The sequence below is a fragment of the Stegodyphus dumicola genome, chromosome X1 (assembly GCF_044657685.1).
Source record: "Stegodyphus dumicola isolate Sdum_Otavi_A_Nest chromosome X1, ASM4465768v1".
Lineage (NCBI taxonomy): Eukaryota > Metazoa > Arthropoda > Arachnida > Araneae > Eresidae > Stegodyphus > Stegodyphus dumicola.
This window is the reverse complement of record NC_140780.1, coordinates 231099905-231125433: the sequence shown is the minus strand read 5'-3', so window position 1 is coordinate 231125433 and position 25529 is coordinate 231099905. Positions and strand designations below refer to the sequence as shown.

At 35.8% G+C, this 25529-nt stretch overlaps 1 protein-coding gene across 7 annotated transcripts in view; it reads left to right on the top strand.

Annotated features, from left to right (window-relative positions):
- LOC118192806 (solute carrier family 2, facilitated glucose transporter member 10-like) overlaps window positions 1-25529 on the top strand; it is a 216332-nt gene that overhangs the window by 133359 nt on the left and 57444 nt on the right. For 6 of the 7 annotated variants that reach the window (XM_085807064.1, XM_085807059.1, XM_085807060.1 and 3 more), the window contains 2 exons: window positions 10321-10429; window positions 18930-19016. In XM_085807064.1, the coding sequence (XP_085663190.1) occupies window positions 10321-10429; window positions 18930-19016 (196 nt within the window). The remainder of the gene's footprint in view (window positions 1-10320; window positions 10430-18929; window positions 19017-25529) is intronic. The other variant, XM_085807063.1, reaches the window with a different exon arrangement.

Here is a 25529-nt window from a genome sequence, read left to right as displayed (position 1 = left end):
GCTATAGCTACAGGATTGAAGTAAAATAACGTTAAAGCATCTAAAGTTAAAAGTAAATTGGAGTCAAACCAAGGCAATTCTCAACAATACTAATAATTGCAACTATGTATAAGAGGTTTAATACAGTATCAAAACAAATCAAAATTAAAATAAGAATTCATAGTAGTACAAACTCGTAAAATAAAAATGCAAAAGGGAAAAAATATAAAAATTTATCTTCTTTTACTGAAACTCCAATTTAGGGAAAAATGATTTAAAACTTCATAAAAGAAATTTAATATGTTTAGAAAACGTATTTCGGTCTCTTTGTTCATTTGAGATCGAAAACGGAAAAAAGAATCAGTTAAATTTTCATTTAAGACATTAAAATTCACATAAAATCGGAATTTGGAATCTCGGTGGGAAAATTCTGGTACGTCTGAGATTCGAATTTTCGGTTTTATATGACTTTAGCATATGTTACGTGACTTTATTTTCATATTTTAGACTCTACATATACCATTATTTTATTGGTCTTCACACTCTGTGTTTGGAAACACATTTTATGTAAGTCGTCTATGGATAATTTATTGGTTAGAAGAAAATGAATATTACGCCTAATACGTCAATAATAATGAAGTTATGCCTTAAAATTACATGTTAAAGCCGATGATACTATCATTTTAATTGTGAAGCAAATACAGCTATGCTTTGATAATCCGGGTAATTGGCTCCCTCACTGTCTCAAACTGTCTGAAACCGGACTAATCAAGAACTAAACGCCTTAAAAAAAAACTGGTTCCAAAATTTTTTTCTCACTGTTTTCAATAAACAAATCGTAATTAATGGATCCAGATGCATTATAAGTAAGTCATTAATTAATACAAATATTATTTTAAAATTTCTTTTTTATTCCCTGGAAACTTTAAAATATCATTTTTTGTACATTCTTCTTCTTTCGCCTTTTCCCTCATGTTTAACTTTTCTTTTCAATTTTTTCCACCTCAAAAACGCAAATTTCTGTTTTCAACATTTTTTCCTTATTATTTTTTGCTTACAAAAAGAATTATTTTTACTGTACTTTATTTTTATTTATTTCATCAAATTTCAATTTGTATATTTAAAAAAATTCTTTCTTGTCATATTTTTATTTTATATTTAATGTTTTTATTGCTTTAAATACTTTCTGATCTTACATTTCCTTCTTTCCTAAAAGTTAACTGAGATTTACACATATTTCTTTGTCTACAAAATTTACGTTGGAACTTATACGAATATCATCTGACTCTACTGGCTTTCACGGGTAATATTTTCTATAGCTTAACTTAAGCAATTATAAACATTGTTCATTCTACGCAGTTTAGTTGGAATACATACAGAAAAATACTATTACATTTCTTATATTTTTACACTACTAACATTTAAACGAAGATTCTTAAAACTTTCTTTTATAATGTATAATACATATTCTACTAACGTTTTGAAACGCTGCGAAAAACATCGCAGATTCTCTTTTACACATCTTACATTTAATCAAAGGATTAATCAAACTCTCTTCTAGAATGCTTTGCTTAGAATAAAGAAGTGTATTAACCGGCCATGAGAGTATCTTCCTTGTAGTCATCCAAGAATCATTACTATCATCATCTAAGACAAGACAGATTTAAAATTTCATCACACATAGCAAAAACACAAACATACATGACAAATATGAGAAAAAGTGTAAGATAAAGAAGAAAAACAAATAGCGAAAAATTATTGGTAAGACAAAATTAAAGTTCAATTCAGAACGATATTAACTCGCTTCATTTCATGATTTCATTTTCCGTGGCAGTTCTTCATTTCACCTTTTGCTTGCTAGACAGTATCGATAATTTCTAGACGATAGGTTTATGTTAATTATAATATTCAAGATTTTAGTAGAAATTTCATAATTTGTGAATACACAATCCGGCGTTAACAGATTACGAAAAGCAGAGGGAGAAAATTTTGTAAGCTCCTTACTTATAAACTGTAATATGGTTTTCATAGTCTATCTTTTAAATTCAAATCTTAATAAATTCAACCAATTGGTTTTTTACTTTTTTCCTGATTTAATTTTTTGAATACTTATATAAAATTTTAGAAATTTTTAGTATATAGTCTGTACAGAATGCATTTTAAGAAAGGGGAAGATTTTACTTACTTACAAAACTTGTATTTCTCAGGTTAAAAAAATGTTCTACGCTTCCTTATAATACAAGAATAAAAGTTTGCAATTTGATTTTAAACCATAATTAAAGGAGATTCGTATTAATGCTATAGCAAATTTTGTTCCTTAGGGCTACACTTCCCTCTTCTCAATGCACTGCTTCAAACATTTTCTGCTGAAGTTTCGTGGTGTAATGGTCAGCACATAAATGAATCACCATAGATAAACATTTCATAAGTAGTCAAATTTAAAGATATAAGTTTCCAAAAATACCATGCACAAAGCATTCAAGTGTGACCGGGAAGGATGAGAAGCTTTAAAAAATACAATACGTGCATACCTGTAAAGCACGTTATTATTTGAATTAATATTCCTGTGTTGCAAAGCATCTTTTTCAATGTTCTTAGAGTTGATTAATCATTTCTTCAAAAAAAGTTATGTGTTTCGATGCATGATGGAAAAGCAACTACTTTTGGATCATAATGGGGATGTAGGAGCATATTTTACCCATCTGCATACGAGAGATAATATCGAGAGGTGTATATTATTTTTACTAATAGTTATTTTAATTTATTAGCCTTTTCTGTCATCTCTTGTATCTTTCACGTTTCCTCGCCAAGATGTAAATGAGTTAAGGTGAATGAGTAGAATTAAACTGAAGTAGTAAAAAGGTTAGTCAGAGAGTGTTTCGTTATTGAGTGCGCACTTAGTTGTTTCACCATCTGTTTGAATTCTGAATCTCAGTTTCGCATTCTTGCCACCGAAGTTTAATATCACGCCGGTGTAAGTTTCTGAGTCAACCCGCTTGCTAGGTTAAATTATTTTGTGTAATTTGGAGCTACTATCATATCTTCAAATATAGTTTAGTTCCCCGTTATCTTCAGTTTTATAGCTACAAGTGGATAATGGATCTGTAAACACAAAGACTGCGCCGTCTGTAAATAATTGAGTTCAATAAAAGGGTCTTTTACACTTTTCCCCTATTGTATTCATCTTCTAATCTTAGCGATTGGTCTCTAACATATTTTCAAGTGGGTCTAGTAGCAGTTTATGCTGTCCAAGAAAACTAGATATTACAATGTTCTCCCTATTGACACCGAAGCGTGTTCAGAATTTCAGAGTTTGTGATCCCTTCTTCCGTTATAAACTTAACGAAAATTCTTTATTCTACTGAAAAAGTGCTTCCTGGTTATTTATCACTCTCCGGGATGTTAAGCGTTACAGACGAGATAAAACTCCCACTACAATTTACACATATTTCTTTGTCTATGAAATTTATGTTGGAACTTACATGAATAACATCTGATTCTATTGGCTTTCACGGGTAGTATTTTTTATATCTTAAAGCTGACTTAAGTCAGTATATACATTCGTTCATTCTATGCAATTTATTTGGAATACATACAAAAATATTATACTTCTTATTTTTTACACTACTAACACTTAAACGAAGATACTCAGAACATTCTTTTCTAATGTGTAATATATATTGTACTAATGTTTTGAAACACTATGCCAAACATCACGAATTTACATACCTTATTTTTAATCAAAGGATTCACCAATCTATTTTCCAGTACATTATGCCCAGAATAAAGAAATGTACTAACCGGCCATGACAGTATCTTTCTTGTAATCATTCAACAATCATCAGTATCATCATTTAAGATAGATTTAAAATTTTATCACACAGAATACGCACATAATATACATCACACAATATACGTGAAAGTGACGCATCAGTTCCTTTTTCAATGTAGATTTCTTAGGAACTTAAAAAAGTTTCCTGCATATCAGTCTCGTGAATGACGTTGCTCCCTCTCGTTCCTTTTCGGAGGAGGAGAAAAAATTTATCCAGAGCGTCTTTCTCTTCTTTTGACCAAAGACTGCAAATTCCATATCAAGATGTGCTCACTATATAACAGCAACTGTGTTAAATTTGCGAGCTCCAACGAAATTGCTGCCAGCGACACTTTTGTTATTAGTAAATTTTACGTTAAATCTCTTCATCTGCATACCACAAAATAGTGCTGTGCACTTATGACGATTATTGTGATATACACTTTATTATTACGTGAAGAAACCTGTCTAGCCTCATAATTAAGGGTCAAGACCTTCGCCACCTGGTGGGATAAGGTATAATTTTGAACAGCTAAAAAGATAAATACTATAAGGTACTTCTCCCTCCTTCTTAGCATGTCTTCGTAGTGTAGTGGTCAGCACGCTCGGCGCGTATTCGAGAGGCCCGTGGTGCGAGTACTGGCGAAGGCGTTGCTCATTTTTCATCTCTCCTGCTTCAAAATTACTTAATGTCTCTACAGTGGCACCGGAACTAAAAATGGTGATGATGAATCTCTATTACCTGGATTTGGTAATTGGGTCCCCTAATCCCCAGTCGCCCTTTAAAAGGGGGAGTATGTAAGGTATTTCTCCCGACTTCTTAGCATGCCTTCGTAGTGTAGTGGTCAGCACGCTCAGCGCGTATACAAGAGGCCCGTGGTTCGAGTCCCGGCGAAGGCGTTGCTCATTTTTCCTTCTCTCTTGCTTCCAAAAACTCCTAATGTCTCTATAAATGTCTAATATTTGTTACAAATATAACGATGGTTAAATAATATCGCTTTCAAAAATAAATGGTTAAGTTATAACACTTTAGTAAAAATTACAAACGTCTTAATATAATTTTTTAGACAGCATCTTTATGAGTGCGTATTTTCTCATCCTGCGGATAACCGTCATCTTATTAACAACAGCAACAATGATAGCTCTATTGTTGTAAATTTCTATAATAATGAAGTTCATTTGATTGCATAGTTGTTTTGTGTAACAGTAGCACATTGTTGTTTTATTTAGTAATTTGCTTATTTGTTGAATTTAGGGTAATTTTTAGGACTTATTTAGCTTGTAATTGAATTTTTAGCCACATGTCTTGCTTATGAGTGCTTGTTTCTTATATAGAATTATAGATCCTTAAAATTTTAGTTCAATAATGTTTAAATTGTAAATTTAACTCAGTTAGAACTTTATAGGATTCATCTTGAGATGTAAGCAAAAATGGACCTAAATGGATCATTTTGTCCAAAAATGGCAAAAATGGATCTTTTTGTCCCCCAAGTCTGCGACATTTAACAATTTATCTCAAATTTGGCGACTTCTTAGAAGATTTAGAAAAACTCATTTTTGAGATCCTATTGCAGACTTTTCGCTATTCCAGAAGGCAGTACAACTCCATATATACATACGGGGGTCCGAGAGCCAGGACAAGTCAGTTGTTAATCAGCTCTGAGAAATGCAGTTCAAAGAGTTAGCTGAATTGCGTTTTAAAATTCATCTCTAACAGATTTTGGAAATTTACGACGTTTCTGGCGCGAAAATTGCTTAATACCCACATTTTGAGTTATTTACAGTTATCTATTGTACTGTTATTTATAGTGTTATATTTATGTAGGTATTTATTCTGTGTTATTTGTATATATAATAAATTATAATTTTTTTTCCTTGCTTATCTGAAATGATTGCTTTTCGGTTCTAAGAAGCCATGAGAGAGTAAGGGCCTTGTTTCAGGAAATGTCGAGGAAATAAAGCTTGGCAAAAAGTGATACATAATTTTGAAAAAAACCATGACACGTAGTATTATAAAAAAATTTCTCTTTGTAAGTTTCAATTTGTAATGAAATATTAGAAAGGATTGAAAAAAAAAAAGAGAGAGACACGAGTCCTTAGGTCGCAACACTAAATATGAAGCTAAAAAGAGAATGAGATAGATACTGTTGTGAGCTACGTCTTCGTGGACATCTCTTTAAATAATCGTTTCAGATGGGTAAGAAGAAACTTACAGGTTATTGTAATGAATAATTATACACAGCAATATAAATAGCCGCGAATAAATTAAGCAAAATACAGATATTAGTCAAACCCTCTTTAACTCATGAGAAATATCGTTAATTTGCAATATCACTCACACCGTAAATTTTAAAGCGCAGTTTAACTAGCTCGTTTTGAACCTCGCAAGTAAACCCTTCTCTCCTTTGATACCGGTTTTCCGGAAATCCATATATTTTCTGAAATCTTATATCACAAGTAGAAAAACTGTAAAGTCTTAGGGGCAAGAAGGATAAGCGTTTAGGAGCTATAGAATCCACAAAATATCATTGAAGTGTGTATAGATGGACATTTTTCCGTAATGACGTCTCTATTTCCTGTATGTTCATGCATTATCTGCTTCCGAATTACCTGATGGTAAAGTCCTACGAGAAGAACTGGTACCTGAAGGATTTACGGGGATGATTTAGCCTCTGGACATTCATTTTTTTCAGACACTCCAAATCTTTTGTTCGCTACATAAAGGACACAATTATTATCGAGACACAGAAGCACATTTGGCATCGCGACAGTATTTTGGCCCTACAGTCCTTTTCACTATGTCAGTTCAGCTCTCCTCATCACTATGCTTCTCAATTTCGCACTCACAGCATTTCTAATCCCCAAACAGAACTCACAGTCACATCACTCATTACACAATTTCAAACACACACAAAAACACACACAAACAACACTCCCTTAATTATGCCATCAGAGGTTATTAGTTATATCGAGAAGAGAAAAAACCGGAAAAGCCCCGGACTGGATAAGATTAGCAATAAACTGATCAAGGAGATGGAGCGAAAATGATATGCAAGTTCAAAAAACTCCTGAACGCTATGATCCGCCTACAGTATTTTCCTACCAATTGGAAAACAGCCATCATCGCACCGATACTAACACCAGGAAAGGATCCCCCCCTGGCTACTTCATACAGACCGATAAGCTAGCTGTCGACTTTAAGTAAAATTGCTGAAGCCGTCATTTTGAAGAGAGTGCAAGACTTCCTAAAAGATAATAACATCCTTATTCCACAGCAATATGGGTTCAGAAGTAAACACTCCACCACGCACCAACTCTATCGTGTCACTGAGATGATAGCAGAAGGTTTCCAGAAAAGACTCACCACAGGAGCTCTCTTCCTCGATATTTCGAAAGCCTTTGATTGTGTATGGTTACAGGCTTCACCTTCAAATTAATCACTCTGGGTTTCCCATACATCATAAACATCATCAATTCCTATCTCCACGATAGACACTTTGTCGTTCACTATAACAATACTCACTCCAGACGGAAAGTAACTTTTGCGGGTTTGCCTCAAGGAAGTTTATTTTCGCCTACATTATTTTCAATCTATACGAACGACATCCCTCACAACACTCACACTACACTCGCACTTTATGCAGATGATACTGCGATCCTGTACTAAGGCTCGTCCATGGCCGCAGTCGTACAAACATTACAAGAACACATCCATGCATTAGAGTCCTGGATGCTGAAATGGAAAATAAAAACGAACGTGGAAAAATCAGAAGCTGTGTACTTCACCAAAAAAAGAATTGTCGATCTGAGTATCACCCTCAAGATGTATGACGTCAGCATTCCCTGTGCCAAGCAAGTCAAATACCTCGGTATCATTTTAGACCAAAAACTCACATGGGCCCCACACATCACACATATCCTGAATAAGTTTCGGGGTACTAAAGCATTACTCAACCCCTTAATTGCCCGAAACTCTGTTTTATCTATCCATAACAAACTTCATGTATTCAGATCCATGCTGCGACCAATTGTTACTTACGCCTGTCCCGTCTGGGGGTATGTTTGTAAAACTCATATGCTTAAAATTCAGCACTGCCAGAATATCACACTGCAAAGAATCTCTAATAGTCCCTGGTACTTCAGAAACGAAGCCATCCACAACGAATTAAACATTGATAGCATCAGTATTTGTATTGCAAAAATAGCAAAAAATTCTTTAATAATATAGAAAAAGTCAACAACAGTTCCATTCCCAGACTGAACTACGATTACACTGATAATGAAAACAAAAAGAGAGACCCGGAGCAGTACTTCGGCATTTGGATGTAGCTGTACCTTGCTGTACCCACATTTAAGATCCATTTTCTTACGTTTCTTACCAAAATTCACATCATATAATTGCATTTGTAATAATATTTTTAGATTCTTCTAAGACACGCATAAGTGTCGCCATCTACATTCGATCCAATGTACTACCAATTTTATTTTCACTACTCTATTTTTCAAATTACCGTTACTTTCTCATATAATAGTTATTTAGGCCACTTATTATTTTAGCAAATGATCCCTTCACTTTCATACGTATTCTTTTTGTATTTATTATATTTATTTTTACAAATATTAAGTAGTTTATAATTCGAATCCTCATTAAGAAAAATTTATAACTAAGCCCAGCCCCCCAGCCAATGCCTGACGAGCAAGAATATGCACTTTCTTTTCAGATCAACCATTGGCACACGTGACCCAGTAGCTCCTCCCTGCACCTCATCGACCTTCTCTGCATTCTATTCCATCATCACTAGAGCGCCAGACAACGTAGCAGCAGTATCTGTTACTCAAACGTAGGCTTTTCACATCTCCAGCTTAGGAACCGACTAACTCTCTGTACTGTACTTGCGCAAGGCTCACCAACTGCTTATCACGAGGAATTTTTTCTCTTTTAAGTACTATGCCATGATATGCCAGGAAAAAGATATGCTATCTTACACGTGTTACATACAGGATGTGGCTTTCCCAGCCTAGGAGCCTGTTGAAGTGCCCAGCACCTGAGCCTTCAGCTCTCCTCGTTTTAAGAACTTGATTAAGTATGCTTTTTATAAGGGTAGATACTTGGACTACGCACATGAAATGTGGATTGGGCCAATGGATTACTCCTTCGATTCATTGACAAATGATGAGTGTGCAAAGTGTGAGGCTATCGCCCTTTTTTAAATGTGCGCATTGTGAACTGTCTTTCAGTCCGTCTGACTGTTTATTTGATGAATTGCACATTGATTATCTCTCGTATAGATTTTGTTTGAAGTTAATAATAAGTCACATTTTCAACATCCCAACGTCTGTTGTTTCTTTTCAACGAGTCGTTTCTTCCTTTATAATGAGATCCCCTTCTTACCATATTATTATTTCAAATAAATACGTGAAACTAGCGTTTTAACGATCTTTGGTGCCATGTTTCCAACAATTTTCTGATACTTTGTGGGCCCTATAGCTCTTAAACGCTTATCCCTCTGCCCCTAATATTTCACACTTTTTCTACTTGTAACATAAGCTTTCCGAAAATATGTGGTTTTCCGGGAAACCAGTATCAAAGGAGAGAAGGTTTACTTGTCAGAGTTGACTGATAAAATGTCTAATCGTTTATTGTCGAAGCAGTAACTATATGGCGCTGCCAAGTCTAATGGACGCTTCCGGAGATTCGAAATTGTACTTTTCTGAAATTTCAGAAAGTCATCAAATTAGCGGGAAATCAGCAAAAATCGCCAGTTTGGCAATAGGTTATGCAAATGAGGCCTATCAGGAGCATTTATGCTCATATCTTCCATTTAAACTTTTCTGGATTTAGAATCAGAAGATCTACAATTTTATACTAGAAATAAACGTTTATGTATAAAAAATGATCAGCCAGCAATTTCAATATGCAAAAATAAACCCTAAAATTATTTCCTTAACTGCAAGAAATAAATAAATAACATACAGTATTACAAGAATACAGGAAAGCAATAACGCAATCAAGTGAGTTTAAATATTTAGATAAATTTACAGCAATATAACTAGAGATTTGAATCGGCACCATGTGAAATAATATAGTACTGACCGAAATATTACCTGCGTAAATTAATGAATCAATAAATCAATAATCAGATAAATGCATGAAATCTAGTATTATGTTCAGATGTACGCCGATAGACATGAGAGTGAATGAATCACTTCAGATGCAGAAAGCTACTAAAATCGTTTTTAGTGATTTATAGGTACCTTAAAATTTATTTCAGGCTGCCGATGTTGGATGTTTCGTGTATAACATTATGTTTCTATTAAGGATAATAATCATGAGTGTAACTTATTCCATCAGGATCAGAAGGAAATCTCATTTTTGACTGATGCTTATATTTAATCTTGGCAAAATATTATTTTTTGTTTATCCTCATACATTGCTGTATGTTTATCTTTAAATATATCTAAATTTGACTTAGTCTTCTGATAATTTTGACTGAAAATTCCCCAGAAATTTCATTCCAATTCATTTTCAGGAAATACATGTTTGGTGTAGCCGCCATTCCAGCTTTTCTGCAAGCTTTGGGAATTGCACTTATGCCAAATAGCCATCACTACTTAATAGTTAAAGGAAAGAAAGATAAGGTATAGTTTAAAAATTATTATGCAGCTATTAGTTTCATTTCAGGTTAAATAAATACACTCTGATATTGCAATTGGAAAAACCCGTGATAAGCAATAAACGTAATTCACAAAAATGTATTCGCATAGCAAGTTGTTAGCCCGTGTCAAGAATTTAAATTTCGGAAGCGAGTATTTTTGCCTTTAATGTTTAATTAAAACTCACAGACTCTACTAAATAAAGTTTCTTTATTTGGTCTCTATGTATAACACAAGCACAGAACGTATTAATCTTAGAAGGGGCCCTAGCCAACATGTTACAGAAGTTACTAGCTAGCGTTTTCTAACATCGACTAGGATTTTAGCATCTGAGCAGTTACTGAACTTCAGCAAATCGACAGGCGAGTGTTATCATATTCGCCGTATTCTTCGCAGATTTTATAAGTATAAAATGCAAAAGTAGTGCGAAAAATTGCTCTGATTTTCGTTTCGTCTGTTACACTACAAATTACAAAATCATTTAACTTTTAGATAATATAATGCTTATTCAAGCATGTTTCTTTTAATTGCAAAATATGACTCGAAACTTTCAATATATTTTTAGGGTCTAGGAAATCTTTACAAACCGTGTGAAACACTGCCGAGTAATTTTCAGCATCTGATCTAGAAGTTAAAAGTTAGACTGGCATTTAAATTTTAAATGTGTTTGTATCAAAATAAAAGATTTCTTACATTATAGGGTCCTAAATTGTGTAACACTAATTTAATTTTCCTTCGGACCCTATTATACTGCCAACCAAGTTATCGCTCTATGAAAATATACCACAAAGTTCCATAAAAGTTTTAAATAAACCTTTTCATTAAAATTTGAATTTAACAGAAGGTACAATATCTCTACTTGCGTACATTAATCATAAAAAAAAAGAAAATACAATTTAAAATGTATTCGTAACCCGAGACTACATAAATTGGCCTAATGAAACGCTGACTCAAAACGTGAAACAGCAAAATTCAACTTTGGCTAGCAAAATGGCTAATACTGGAACACTATAACTGCCAGAGTCGAATGAGATAAAATAAAGGCTGCAGGAGTCATTGCCAAAGTCTTTATATTAAAACATTCCAAAACCTCGCCTTAAATAGTCCTGAGCCCACCAACGGCCGAGCGGTAAAGTCGCTGAACACTGGTAGTTCGGTCCGAGGTTCGAATCCCGCGAACGGGCTGGCTGCATGGGCGTTTTCGTGGTTTTCCCCATGTGTAACGTGTATACGAGCCAGTTTTCCTTAGAAAGTCCTCCACGAAGGCATCCCTTCCCTTAGGCAGATAGCCCTCGTGTGCTTTGCCGTAATTAAATACACCATAAATAGTCCTGAACTGATTTCCATTCTGATGAGGGCTAACAAAGAGGTGAAATAATAGTACAGGTTCAAATCATAAAAATGGATTAATTAACATAAAATACCTTACAACGTTCTTCATTTCCGAATGCTGAAAGCTGACAAAATAAACAGAAGTATTAATTACTATGGTAAATACTAATAACCTTATTCTTGATAATTCTAATAAAATACTGTGAATATGCGGCAAATTATCCCTTTCTATCAAATGCTGTATTCCATGAGCAGTGTAAATGAAACCGGAGGGATACTGAGACTAATTTATGAAGAAACAAGAATGAATGCGTTTTTGTCGATACTGTATTCTTATATGCAATTATTGCATTGCTGATCGTTCACACAGAAACATGACAACTGCTTAAAAGAAAAAACATGCAAGTATATGCAAATTTTTATCATTTCACGAAATGTTCATATTAGTGTCACCTTGAAATAGTATAAAAAATTGAAATGCCCATTTTTCATTTAAAAATCGTGTTTTCTCGTTATTTTTTGTGCTGCACGTGATGTTATGTCTTGTATGAAAAGAAAGAGATGATGCCAGAACGTCGCAAAAGAATCGTAGTCTACCATGGCTATGGGTTACTTTACCACATTATTGCTGCTCGCGTTAGTGCAGATCTAGTAATTTTTGAAGGAATTTGCAATCGATGGATTTAGGAGGGTTGCACAGAGCAACGTACGGGATCTCAACGGCGCTCCTAATCATTGATCCAGGCGATGGACAGCTTGTCTGCATCGGTTTTTGAATCGTGCAGCCGTATCAAGTACCTTGGTTAGAGATGGGTATTTTGCACAGTGCCGAGAACCCGCATGTACTGCGCTATGATGTCTGCTACGCATGGATTGTCAGCAAGGTGACTAATGTGGCAGTTTGCCTTTCGCTAAAGTACAGGAATACGCCTATAATAGTACCATCTACTACTCATAAGCATGCGTCAGTGACTTGACGTCACTCTAACGAATCTGCCTTTTCTCATAGCATCCCGATGGCTGTATGGAAGCTCCGAAGGGAACAATCTTTGGAAGCTTTTAGTCATTATTAATATACCCGCTCAGCTCAGATTGAAGTCTCATTGAATGCTCATCCTGCTCAACTTTAGTCTGAATATCCGGCACTTTGACAAGTAACTATTTTGCTATTGAGGTTTTAATGCTCATACCTGTGCATTATGTTCAGGGCCTTCGGTGAACCATCTTTGAACAGGAAAGTTCTAGAATGCATGTTACCTTCGCTGTCCTACGCTTCCGTAATACGCGGGGTGTTGTTCAGCAGCTGCTTTATCCAGTGCATTCGTGAGATCTTTCACCAAACTGACAATGGCTATACCATGACTGCAGACAGACTGACAAGACTACACCTACCATCCAGGATGATAGATGAACTTTGTCCGCCTATATTCTCAGAGGTGATTATTCTCAGAGGTGGATCTCGGGTACCTGAGTTCTGTATGTCCTGTGCCATGAACTTTTAATCATTTGAACCTTCCGTTTTAAAGTATTTAAAAAACAAACATGGTTCTGGCTATTGTTTTATTTCATGGTGTAAAACTTTTAAAGGCCATCAATACATTCGTAGAGTTTTATGTTGAGTAATCTATTATCGTATTTTTTGTATCTTTACTATCACTTCTACTTTCGTCGGCTCCCACCAGGGTGCAAATTAAATAATACACGTAACAATATATTTCTTGAAATTATGAGAGAGCTTTAAGCAACGATCACTGGTCTTTTCCGAATTAGGAATGCTCTGGTCTTAAATTTACCTGAATCGACTTTATCCGTGTTTGCTTTTGCTATCAGAGGATCTGAGCCAAAGCTTACAGTAGAACTTTGCCGTGTTAATTGCATACTTTAATTACTGAAGTTTTATCTTAATGTTCATGTTCTGTTAAATCCCACAAGAAACGATGGATTGTTCCATTAAATATACGAGCCATGTAACTTTTCTGACCCATACACCACTTTCGCCGAATGGTAAACGATTATTCCCTTCCCTTTCCTTTCCAAAACTCGAAAAAGTCTTATACACTTTCTTATATTTAGGTTATTTTAAATGTGTCTTATAAATTAAACAATACAAAGCATAGAAAACATTTATAAATACCAAAACTCAAGTAAAAGTAGTTTTCTATGTGTATATATTAAAACTAACTACCTAAGATTTAAATAAAAGGTTAATCGCATTTCCTCCTGAAACTATGAAATTCCTCCTGGTTGAGAACCCCTGGTGTAAGTTGTTAAGTTCTAATAAAAAAGCTTATTTTAAATCGTCTTTCTAAGTTAGTATTTATTTGTTTGGTCCGTTTTAGAGGACTAGATGTTGAGTTGATACAAAGACATAGGGAAATCTTTCTTAAGTGATTCCAGCAGCGAACTAGTGGAAATATTTTCTGCAGTTAAAATAGAGCTCAGGTGCAGTTGGAATTTTTCTGAAAACATCAAGGGTTAGGACAAGAATTGATGACATTTATATTGAGAAAAGTGAAGATGAGGAAATTGTTGTACAGGAAAAAACCCGGATGTTGAAGTCATACAGTTGTTTATGAAGATTATGTTACAACATGTTCATGATTTGGTCGAACAGAGTATTCCCGATACAATGGAAGAACTATTCGAATTAGTTTTGAAATGCGAAAGTCATCTAATAACGTAAAATAGCTATACGTGGGAATATGGTGACAGATATGTCGGTAGCTTCAGTAACAGATTTCGTGGAAAAAGTGACGCTAAATTCGTCCGGAGAACAAGCGATAATTATCGGCAGAATTATTTTCTGTGTAAAGAAGGTGACGATATCTAAGACTAGATGAAAAACGTTTTTGATAAAAAGGTAAAAACTGGTGTTTAAAACAATAAGGTGAATGGTTAAAAATAGAAAGGAGGGTTGAGAGCACATCACTTGCCAATGATGAGCAGAAAACCTCTCAAATACTATTGAACTCAGTGTTGCTGAAAGAAGTCAAACTGCCTCACATGCAAGTAGTTTTGAGTGGAATTCCTTCAGTAATGTTGTTGAATATAGGGACACAGAGTAACATCTCGGCGGAGGAATATTTTAGCAAATATTTAAGGAAGCGTATGCTGTTTGAAGTTGTAGAAACGAATGTTGTAACGACGCAAGGCAGTATTGTGACTTCATTGGCGGTGTCACTCTGAGTGTGCGGGTTAAGAGCGAAAATACTGCATTTTGTTTTATGTAGTCAGAGAATTTTCCGGCACATGTGATATTGAATTTGGATTTTTTGGAGTCAGCAGAGGCGCGCATTAATATTCATGCGGTATGGTGCAACTCGGGATAAGCGGGCTGATCGAGAAAGAGACGTCACCACCATCCCTGGAATTGCAAGATTTTCGACCGGAGTTAAAAGATAGCTTCAGAAATTGTAAGTAATATTAGTCTATAATACACCATATACCAAATTCTCATGTGTAATACTTCACAGAACTACATATGAGATAAAGACAGGGGGTTACCTATAATTGAGAAAATTTTTATTAAAATTAAAATACGACAACCTTGACTTGACCTGTGGGTATTTTCAGATATGCAAGAGACCTGCGCGAGAGAAAATGCATTTATGCGCAAAACAGGCGTGTATGAGTTTCTAAGTTTGCCATTTTGGTTATGAGGTCCTTCCGCTACGCTCCATAAGGCAGTGCACATAATTTTAAGCCTCGTACTATGAAGATCAATATTAAATATCTAGATGATATAATAGCAACTAATAGCGGAATTCATGTGTATATTGAGGATCTACGCAAGTTTGTACCTTTCTAAAAGAAGCGTGTTTAAAAGTGAAAGCGTAAAAATACAAATTCGCGGGCAAATTACTTCATTTCTTTGGGTGCAATATATCACACTAAGGGAACTGAAATCGAGAAATTCAAAATAATTGCAATTAAAAATTGCCTGTCAACAAATACAAGCAATACAAGAAATTAGCATCGTTCTTGGGTTTGCGCTCATACTAGAAAATATTCCTTAAGAGTTTAGTAAAATTTGCGGAGCTCATGTTAAAGTTCAGTTATCCAGCGGAGATGAATACAGCTCTTGAGATTTTCAAAGCTTCGTTAATTCAAGCTCCGGTCTTAAAATTTCTTGACACGGGAGTAAAACTGAAGATAGCTGCAAATACATCTGATTAGGAGGAGTGCTTCTGCAGGATAGTAATTTAGTAAATAATATTTTAAACAAAATATTCAAACTCAAAGAAATTACACAGCTACGGGAATACAAACTGCAGGGTTTCTTTCCGACTGTTTAGAAATTTACACTACCCGACACTGAAAATGCAACACCAAAAAGGAGTGGTCCAAAAATTATGCAAATTTCAGGGTAGACGCACGTCACCAACTTATGTGAAACGATGTGAAATGGGCAGCTCTCCAGCGGAAGTTTAAGAAAATATAAGGGATGGAACCTGCAGAATGTTCAATTTTCGTGGCGTTATTTCTGCTAGAGAAGTCATCGTAGCAAATTTGTTCTTGTCTCCGTCATCAACGGAGGCAATTTCAGCTGATAGATGATTTTAAGAGGGGCATGGTGATCGGACTGAGAAAGGTAGGTTGGTCCATACGGCAAATCTCATCTGACACACACCTGGACGCATCCACAGTGAACCGACTGTGGCGACAATGGTTGAAACAAGGAAATGTGGCAATTTCGAGGAATGCCGGTGCAGCTAGAGTGGCGTCAACACGCGTGGATAGATGCAACCGCCAACAAGTGGTGGCGCACCCGTAAGCCACTTCTACCTCCATCCTGCAGCATGTTCAAGACACCCTGGATGTTGCCGTATCGACATGAACCATTTGCCGTCGACTGGTGGCTACCGGCCTGCACTTGTGGCGTCCGTTAAGAAGACTGCCATTGACCCCACATCATAGACGGCAAAGTCTGCAATGGCGCCGGGCTTGAAGGATGTGGACGATGGAGTGGCACACGGTCGTGCTCTCAGACGAGTCACGCTTCTGTTTCTCCAATGATAGTCACCGCTTATGTGTGTGGCGTCGATGTGGAGACAGGTCCAATCCGGCAGCAATTGTGGAACACCCCACCGCGCTACAACGTAGCATTATGGTTTGGGCGCAACTGCATACGATTTCAAGTCATCTCTAGTTCATATTCAGGACACTATGACGGTCCAACGATACGTGAATAATGTGCTGCGGCCGGTGACACTCCCCTACCTTCAGGGACCCTTTCTCCCCTACCTTCTATGCTGATAAAGGGCTTTTGGGCACCACTACCTTCAGGGAGTGCCCGAAAGCCCTTTATCAGCATAATAACGACCGACTACACACACCTCGCATCAGCCAACGTTCTCTGTAAGATGTATAGATGCTTCCCTGGCCACCATTCCCTCCTTATCTCTCACCAAACGAATACATTTGGATTTGACTGGACGCCATTTGCAGAATCTGCCGTTGCCGCGTTCAGAAGACGAACTGTGGCAAATGGTTGACAGCAAATGGAGAGCCATTCCTCAGGACACGATCCGTAGTCTCATTGACACTGTACCCAGACGGGTTGCTTCGTGTATCACCGTCCAATGTAGTGCTACAACCTACTGAGCCGACGCTGTACTCGCTGTGCATTATGTATATAATTTCAAAATAAAGATCACTTATTGTCCGTTGCTGTTTCGATCTGTTTGCCGAGTTTCATCACTTTTTGGTCACGCCTTCTTAGTCCTGCATTTTCAGTGTTGAGCAGTGCAAAATGTATTTCGACAAAGAGCCCGTAACTATGTACAGGGATTATGTTACAATCTTTTGTATTCGGGGAAGAATTTATCTTTAAGATTCATAAGGCGGGTTCTCGAAATGCAGGAGTATAATCTAAAGATTAAGAAGACGCCGGTAAAATGGAATGTCATGGCGAATACCGTGCCCAGAACTAAATTAGATGACGAGGAAAAGGGAGAAGTTATGCGCTGCTAACTTCAAAAGTTTAGTTTCTCACGAAACAATATTAAAAAATTCAAAGGTGGATCCCAAGTTTAAAAACATTTACACATATTTAAATGATCCTAATAATTTTAAACACCTTATATCACTGGTATTCGGAACAGGGTCGAAACATATAAAATTATTGATGGTCTTCTGTTTTCAAGGAGGGGACAAATAAGAATACAGAATCTGACTGAATATCTCAGTGACTTTTAAATTCAATTTACTGAATGAGTGACATAATGCGCCACTGTCAGTCGATCTACGCTTGTGAAAAACAATGACGTCAATAAAGTCCTGTAACACTATCCAGTTAATTAAAGATATTAACTGTGGCCATTCATTAGGACCATATTCTAGAATTAATTTAGAAGTCAAACAACAAAAATCTTATTGCATCTTAATATTCCAAAAGTTAAAAAAAATAAACTGACTTTTAGCAATAATTGACCACTTTTCAAAACTAGTGAGTTAGTTCCCTTGCAGAAGGTGTTGGGGAAATTGTTGCAGACAAATGTTTATACTTATGTTTTTTTATCTTAAAATATGGGGCCCCAATCAAACAAGCATCCGTTAATGATCCACAATCCGTGAGTCAGATTTTTGAAGAAATTGACATACAGCATTTTAAGATTGTCCCTAGCAGACCACAGTCTAATACTGAAACTGAGTAAACAGAAACATAATTAAAAATTACCTGAAGGTATATAAAAGATTATCATTAGCGCTGGGATAGCTGCGTAGATGAACTAGCATACGGTCCTTCATTCCTGTCTTACGGGTCTCCATGAACGATAAACATATGGGCAGGTTTCTCGTCGTGTAATGTCAGGAACAAAAGATTAGTAAAACATCTCAAAGTGAGCTCCATTCTCCGAAAAGGAAAAGGAAAGAGGAAAGATCAAAAAGAGTCTCAGCTTCATTTGCGGTCAAAAAGGGTCTCAGTGTCGTGTAATGTCAGGAACAAAATATTAGTAAAAACATCTCAGAGCGAGCTCCATCCTCCAAAAAGGAAAAGGAAAGATCAAAAAGGGTTTCAGCGTCATGACGCTCTCGCACAATAAGAAGGTGATCGTCTGAGGGGCATAATTTAGATACTTTGGTTTTTGCAAATATACTAATGCTTATAACAATGTACATGGTAAATTGAAAAATATTTTTATTTATGTAGGCAAGAAAGGTTTTGCGTTCTTTACGTAATAAGAATGATGTGGAGGAGGAAATGGAGGCCATTATATCATCCATCGAAGAACAAAAGGTCAGTATTAGAACAGTTCAACTGTTTACATGTAAAGTGTACACTATCATATGTGTATATCCCGTCTATTGTGTGTACTTAAATAAAGTGCACAATTTTATGCTTGAGGTTTTATGTTCCAATAATACTTTCCAAGTGCTTTCTCATTCTAGTCTTGGCAAACAAAGAAGGTAGGAACTAGATAAAAAGCAAAAGCACTCACTAATCTCCTACAGCAGCGATTCTGAACTTGCGGGAGGAGCGCGCATATCGAAGAAAACAGAAATTTATTTATCGAAATAAATAAGAAGCTGTTTTTAAAAAATTGATTAATTTACTGAAAAGAAAGTAAAAGAAAATACATTCGGGTATAACAAAAATATACATTTACACTGATATAATACCCTTATAAATAGGACTGTATCAGTACTGAACAATTTATTTAGTAATTAACTTACCCATATAAAATCTTAAAAAAAAATAATAATTGATAGTGTCTTCCTTGGGCTTGACTTACAAAGAAAAGTTTTACGAAGAAAGATTTAATGTAAGAAATAGACACTCCGAGTTCTCTTTTCTAGATTTAGCTGAGATCTATGTATATTTTGTCTTCAAAACAGCGACCGCAAAAAAAATCCGGTTTTGAGAAGGTGGGATATTGAAAATGATAATAGTTTACGAAATGTTCTAGTTTTCAGGATGAAAAACGTATCCTCCAACCGTGCCCCAAATTTAAAGAGTAATTTATTGCTAAATTGTCTTTTGATTGCAGTCTGTGAAGACTCTTCTTCGTGTGGAGCAATTCATAATGACAGCGATGAAGCTGTACACTCCGACGTTAATTTCCCCCTCAACCCCGCTAACTGAAATTGGACTTGATCCAAAAAGAATGAGAAACATTCTCTCCTTGTGTGACTCACTTCTCGCGTTATGCAATGGACAGTATAAAACGCTTGTAATCATCGCTAGATATTTTTATTCTTCTAATACCTAATAAATATGTTATTTTTGTGTTTGCTAATATAATGATCGGGTTCCTTACATCGGCAGCTTGGATTACACTTTATTAAGGTAAGAACTTTAATTCTGTTTTATTCATCTGCTCGTCTCGATTTAGCGAAGTTGTAACAGTAAACAAAAATGAACCACGAATACCTTCAACAATAGATTATGAGACCGAGAGTATGTTTACTTCAATTAAACGCATAAAATATGTCGAGATAAGCTATCAAGAATAAAAAACAGAAAAGATACTTTGCCATAAATTACCGCTGGATAATTCGAAAAAGGAAAAGCCAAGCCTGTCTTCAAAAGCGAAACAAAACTGCATAGTTGTGTACTGCGCATTCGAAATACAGAAGCAGAAATGGCTACCAGCAGCGAAAATAAATATTCGATCATGAAACTAAACAATAACAACTATCAAGAATGGAAATACAAACTTGAAATGATCCTGAAAAAGGAAGATTTATGGGATTTAATAGCAGATGATACACCAAAAGAAATAAACGTCGAATGGAAAAAACGAGATGAACAAGCACAAGCTACCATTAGTTTACTCGTAGAAGACAACCAAATCGTACACATAAGAAATAAAACGACAGCCAAAGAAATATGGAATGAATTAAAGAAAATACATGAAAGAAAGAATCTTTCCAGTAAACTTTACCTTCTGAGAAAGCTGTATACGTTAAAAGAAGAAAATGAATACAAACTCGAAGAACATGTCAACAAAATGCTCGAAATCCTAGACGAACTGCGAGGAATCGGTGAAGAAATAAAGGACAGTCACATTGCAGCGCTCTTACTAAGCGGCTTACCAAAAAGCTACGAAAATCTTATTACGGCTTTAGAAGCACGCCCAGAAGAAGAACTAACGCTGGAATACGTAAAAACGAAACTCATCGACGAATGCCTGAGAAGAAAAGAAGGCACGCGAGCAGAAGAAACGACTGCCTTCAAAACGAATTTTAACACAAAATTCAAGCATTTCAATCAACGAAGATGCAATTATTGCAAAAAAATAGGACACTTAGAAAAAGAATGCAGATTCTTAAATAACCACAAAGAAAGAGATAAAAACGAAAGTAACTCATTTTTCAAGAATGAAAAGCAAACAAATAAAGGAAATTATGGAAATAAACAGAAAACGAAAGTTGCTGAAAACGAGGGTACACATGAAGATGAAAATGAAAATAAGAATCATGAGAAGACTGAGAATTACACGTTCGAAGTCACCAGAGAAAGAAAATTTCAAAACTCAAACTGGTCAGTTGACTCAGGTGCTACTTGTCATATGACCGATAACATAAACTTTTTCACCAAATTGGATAGAAGCAAAACTGAGCAGATAACAATTGCTAACGGCACGCAGATGAAGTCCGAAGGTATAGGAGAAGGATACTTATACTGTACAGACGACGAAGATAACGAAATAGAAGTGAGACCCGTAGATGTTCTGTACGTTCCTGACTTAGAAGGAGGATTGATATCCGTACGAAAAATTACAAACAAAGGATTCACAGTTGAATTTGAAGAAGATATTTGCAGAATAAAGAATAAAAATAAAACCATAGGAATTGCTAAAGCAGAAGGAAATTTATATACCGTAGTTGAATCGCAAAGAAAAACAGCCAAAATTGCAACTGCAGAAAGAAGAGAAAATAGTATAGATCTTTGGCATAGAAGGCTAGGACATAGAAATTATGAAGCAATCAAGAGGCTAAAGAATGATGACCTGGCAACCGGAATAAGGATTGACGGAGAAGCCAAAAAGGAAAAAGAATGCGAATGCTGTATCAGAAGCAAAATGACTGAATTGCCGTATCCCAAGCTAAACAACTATAGAGCAAAATCAGTTCTAGACTTGATACATTCAGATATTTGTGGACCAATCGGTACGACATCACTAGGAGGAAAGAAATACTTCATAACATTCATCGAGGATCATTCGAGATACACAATGATCTATCTGTTAGCTACAAAAGATGAAGCTATCTCCAAATTAAAACAATTTGTAACCATGACGAAGAACAAATTTGGAAAGAAGCCAAAAGTCTTAAGAACAGACAATGGAGGAGAATATACAAGCAAAGAGATTGAAGACTATCTAAAGGAAGAGGGAATCGAACATCAAACCTCCGTAGCATATTCACCGCAACAGAACGGTAGAGCAGAAAAAAAAATCGATACTTAATGGAAATGACAAGATACCTGCTACTCGATTCAGGACTCAAAAGAGAATTTTGGGGTGAAGCCGTAATGACAGCCACCTATCTGCAAAACAGGCTACCATCAAGATCAGTTGAAAAAACACCATATGAACTATGGAATAATAAGAAGCCGAATCTAAGCCATATCAGAGTTTTCGGCAGCACAGCTTATTGTCGAGTTCCAAAGCAGAAAAGAAGCAAACTAGACGAAAGAGCAGAAAAAGGAATTCTTGTTGGATATAGAAACCGTACTAAAGGATACAGAATTTACATGCCACACGCAAACAACGTCGTGATCAGAAGAAGCGTAATATTCGATGTAAACAAAAAAGAAGAAATGCCTCGTCAATTAAATGATCAGCATTAGGAAATAGAATGGCCTTTTAAAGAAAATAAATTGTCAGAACCACGTCCAAATGCTATTACAGAGGAAGTAATTGAAACAGAAGAAATTCCCCTATTACCGAGAAGATCCCACAGAACGACTAAAGGAATCCCACCAAACAGACTTTCATACATGGATAAGAATGAAGAAATCAAAGTTCCTAAAGACTGGGAAGAACTGCAAACTTTTCCTACCAAAGGAAAGGAACTATGGTTAAAAGCTACGAAAGAAGAAATGGAAGCACTGAAGAGGAACAAAACATAGGAACTAGTCGATCTTCCAAAAGGAAAGAAAGCAATTGGAAACAAGTGGACATTTAAAACAAAATCCGACGCTTCAGGAAACGTTATCAGATATAAAGCTCGTTTAGTAGCTAAAGGATATTGCCAAAAATTTGGGCACGACTACGACGAAACATTCCACCAGTCGTAAAGTATACCACAATAAGGACTATTTTGGCAATAGGGGCAGCTCAAAATAAAATGCACGTAAATCACTTCGATGTAAAAACAGCTTTTCTATATGGAGATCTGAAAGAAGATATATATATGAAGCAACCAGAAGGCTACATCTCTGCTTCAGAAGCAAATAAAATCTGTAAACTGAATAAAAGTATCTACGGACTAAAACAGGCAGCCAGAAACTGGAATCACAAGATAGCTGAAATCCTGCGCAAACAAGGATACGTTCAAGGAAAGGCTGATCCATGTTCCTTCACACTAATCGAGAAAAAAGCAAGAACTTACATAATCGTTTACGTTGATGACATATTGGTCGCGAGCGACAAGTGTGAATTAATTCAAGAAGTTGAACGAATTCTCAAAGAATATTTCGACATTCGAAATCTTGGAGAAGTGTCTACATATCTAGAAATTGAAATCGAAAGAGAAAAAGACGGAAGCTTTAAACTTCATCAAGCTAACAAGATTAAGTGTATGATCGAAAAATTCGACGGAGAGTCACCAAAGAAACTAAGCTATACACCTATGACTACGAATTTTTCGAAGAACCAAAACAACCAGGATGACGTTTTTCCCGATAATCGGAAGTATAGAGAAGCAGTGGGAGCACTTTTATATTTAGCAACAGTATCAAGACCTGACATAGCAAATTCTGTTGGAATACTTAGCAGAAAAGTAGAAAATCCATCAACATCGGACTGGAACGGTATCATTAAAATCATACGATATCTGAGAGCTACAATTAATTACAAATTACATCTAAAATCCAATGGTGCACCAGTCATCAAAGCTTACAGTGACGCTGATTGGGCAGGAGATACCCCTGACAGAAAATCCACATCCGGATATATATTTCAAATAGGAAACAGTACGGTATCATGGAGAAGCAAGAAACAAAATTGTGTTGCACTATCTTCGACAGAACCCGAATACATCACTCTAGCCTTAACATTGCAGGAGCTACGATGGATTAGACAACTGATGGGAGATTTATGTTTCGCTCAACAGGAAGCTAACACCAAACACATCGATGTTACACCAAATACATCGATGTGAAATATCACTACGTATGTGATCTACAAAATCAAGGGATTGTTAAATTAATACACTGCAACAATAAAATGATGTATGCAGACATGTTCACGAAACCTTTGCCCAGACAACAGCTGGAATTTTTATTAAAAGGAATCGGCCTTACTTCGGACAGAACAGCTCATCGAGTGGAAGATTGTGGAGCAATTCATAATGACAGCGATGAAGCTGTACACTCCGACGTTAATTTCCCCCTCACCCCCGCTAACTGAAATTGGACTTGATCCAAAAAGAAGGAGAAACATTCTCTCCTTGTATGACTCACTTCTCGCGTTATGCAATGGACAGTATAAAACGCTTGTAATCATCGCTAGATATTTTTATTCTTCTAATATCTAATAAATATGTTATTTTTGTGTTTGCTAATATAATGATCGGGTTCCTTACATCGGCAGCTTGGATTACACTTTATTAAGGTAAGAACTTTAATTCTGTTTTATTCATCTGCTCGTCTCGATTTAGCGAAGTTGTAACAGTAAACAAAAATGAACCACGAATACCTTCAACACTTCGACAGTGTAGACCTTCTGGAGTATTTTGAAATGGATCCCTTACCTACTCGCAACTTCCTAATAAGTTGTCGCCTGCAAGGAAATACTTTTAAAATTCTTTGCCAGCATGGTTAAAGGATTTTCAGTGGTTACAAAACAACATTAACATGTTGTTCTTGAGCCACGTTAAGTTTCAACATAGTCATCTCTATTTGTAAACTTTTTTTTTGTTTTGTATTTCTATTACACAATTCCAGTTTTTTCAAAAAATTAACATTTTCTCGAATCCAACATATGTGTTTTTACTTCTTGGAGTTGAAGATTCAAGATAAGCTCGAGTGTATCTACAGTTAGCTCAATTTCATCACAAATAAGCCACCTTGAAACGTTTCAGCTTTCGGTGGATTTTCCTGTTCTAGAAAAATGGGGGTTTCATGCAATAATTCATAAACACGTTGCAAAAATTTCCTACGTGATTAGTAGCTTTCCTCGCAATAAAATAATAACTCCGAATGCAGTGCATTCATGACTTTAAGATGTGCAGAAAATGTTCTTGTTTTAGGGGGCCTCACCTGTAAGTAATTTACTAAGGTTACAACCTTCGTTAGAATAATATTCAGACCAGGAGTCGCTTCGTTTGAACCAAGAGCTTCTCTGTGGATCATGCTATGTGTCTATGTGTCTAGAGACACTGTGCAGATTTTATTTCCACAAGTGCTTGTATAGTTTGGAATCTTCCACACATTGAATGAGCACCATCGGTGCACATGCTGAAGCAATTTTTCAGTGTTGCCAATGGCAACTTATGTTTACCTCGTTTATAAAAACATTTAAAATAACAAATAGTAAGAGTGCTGTTGCTTTGAGTTCTGTTGGTTTGCCTAAAAGTAGTT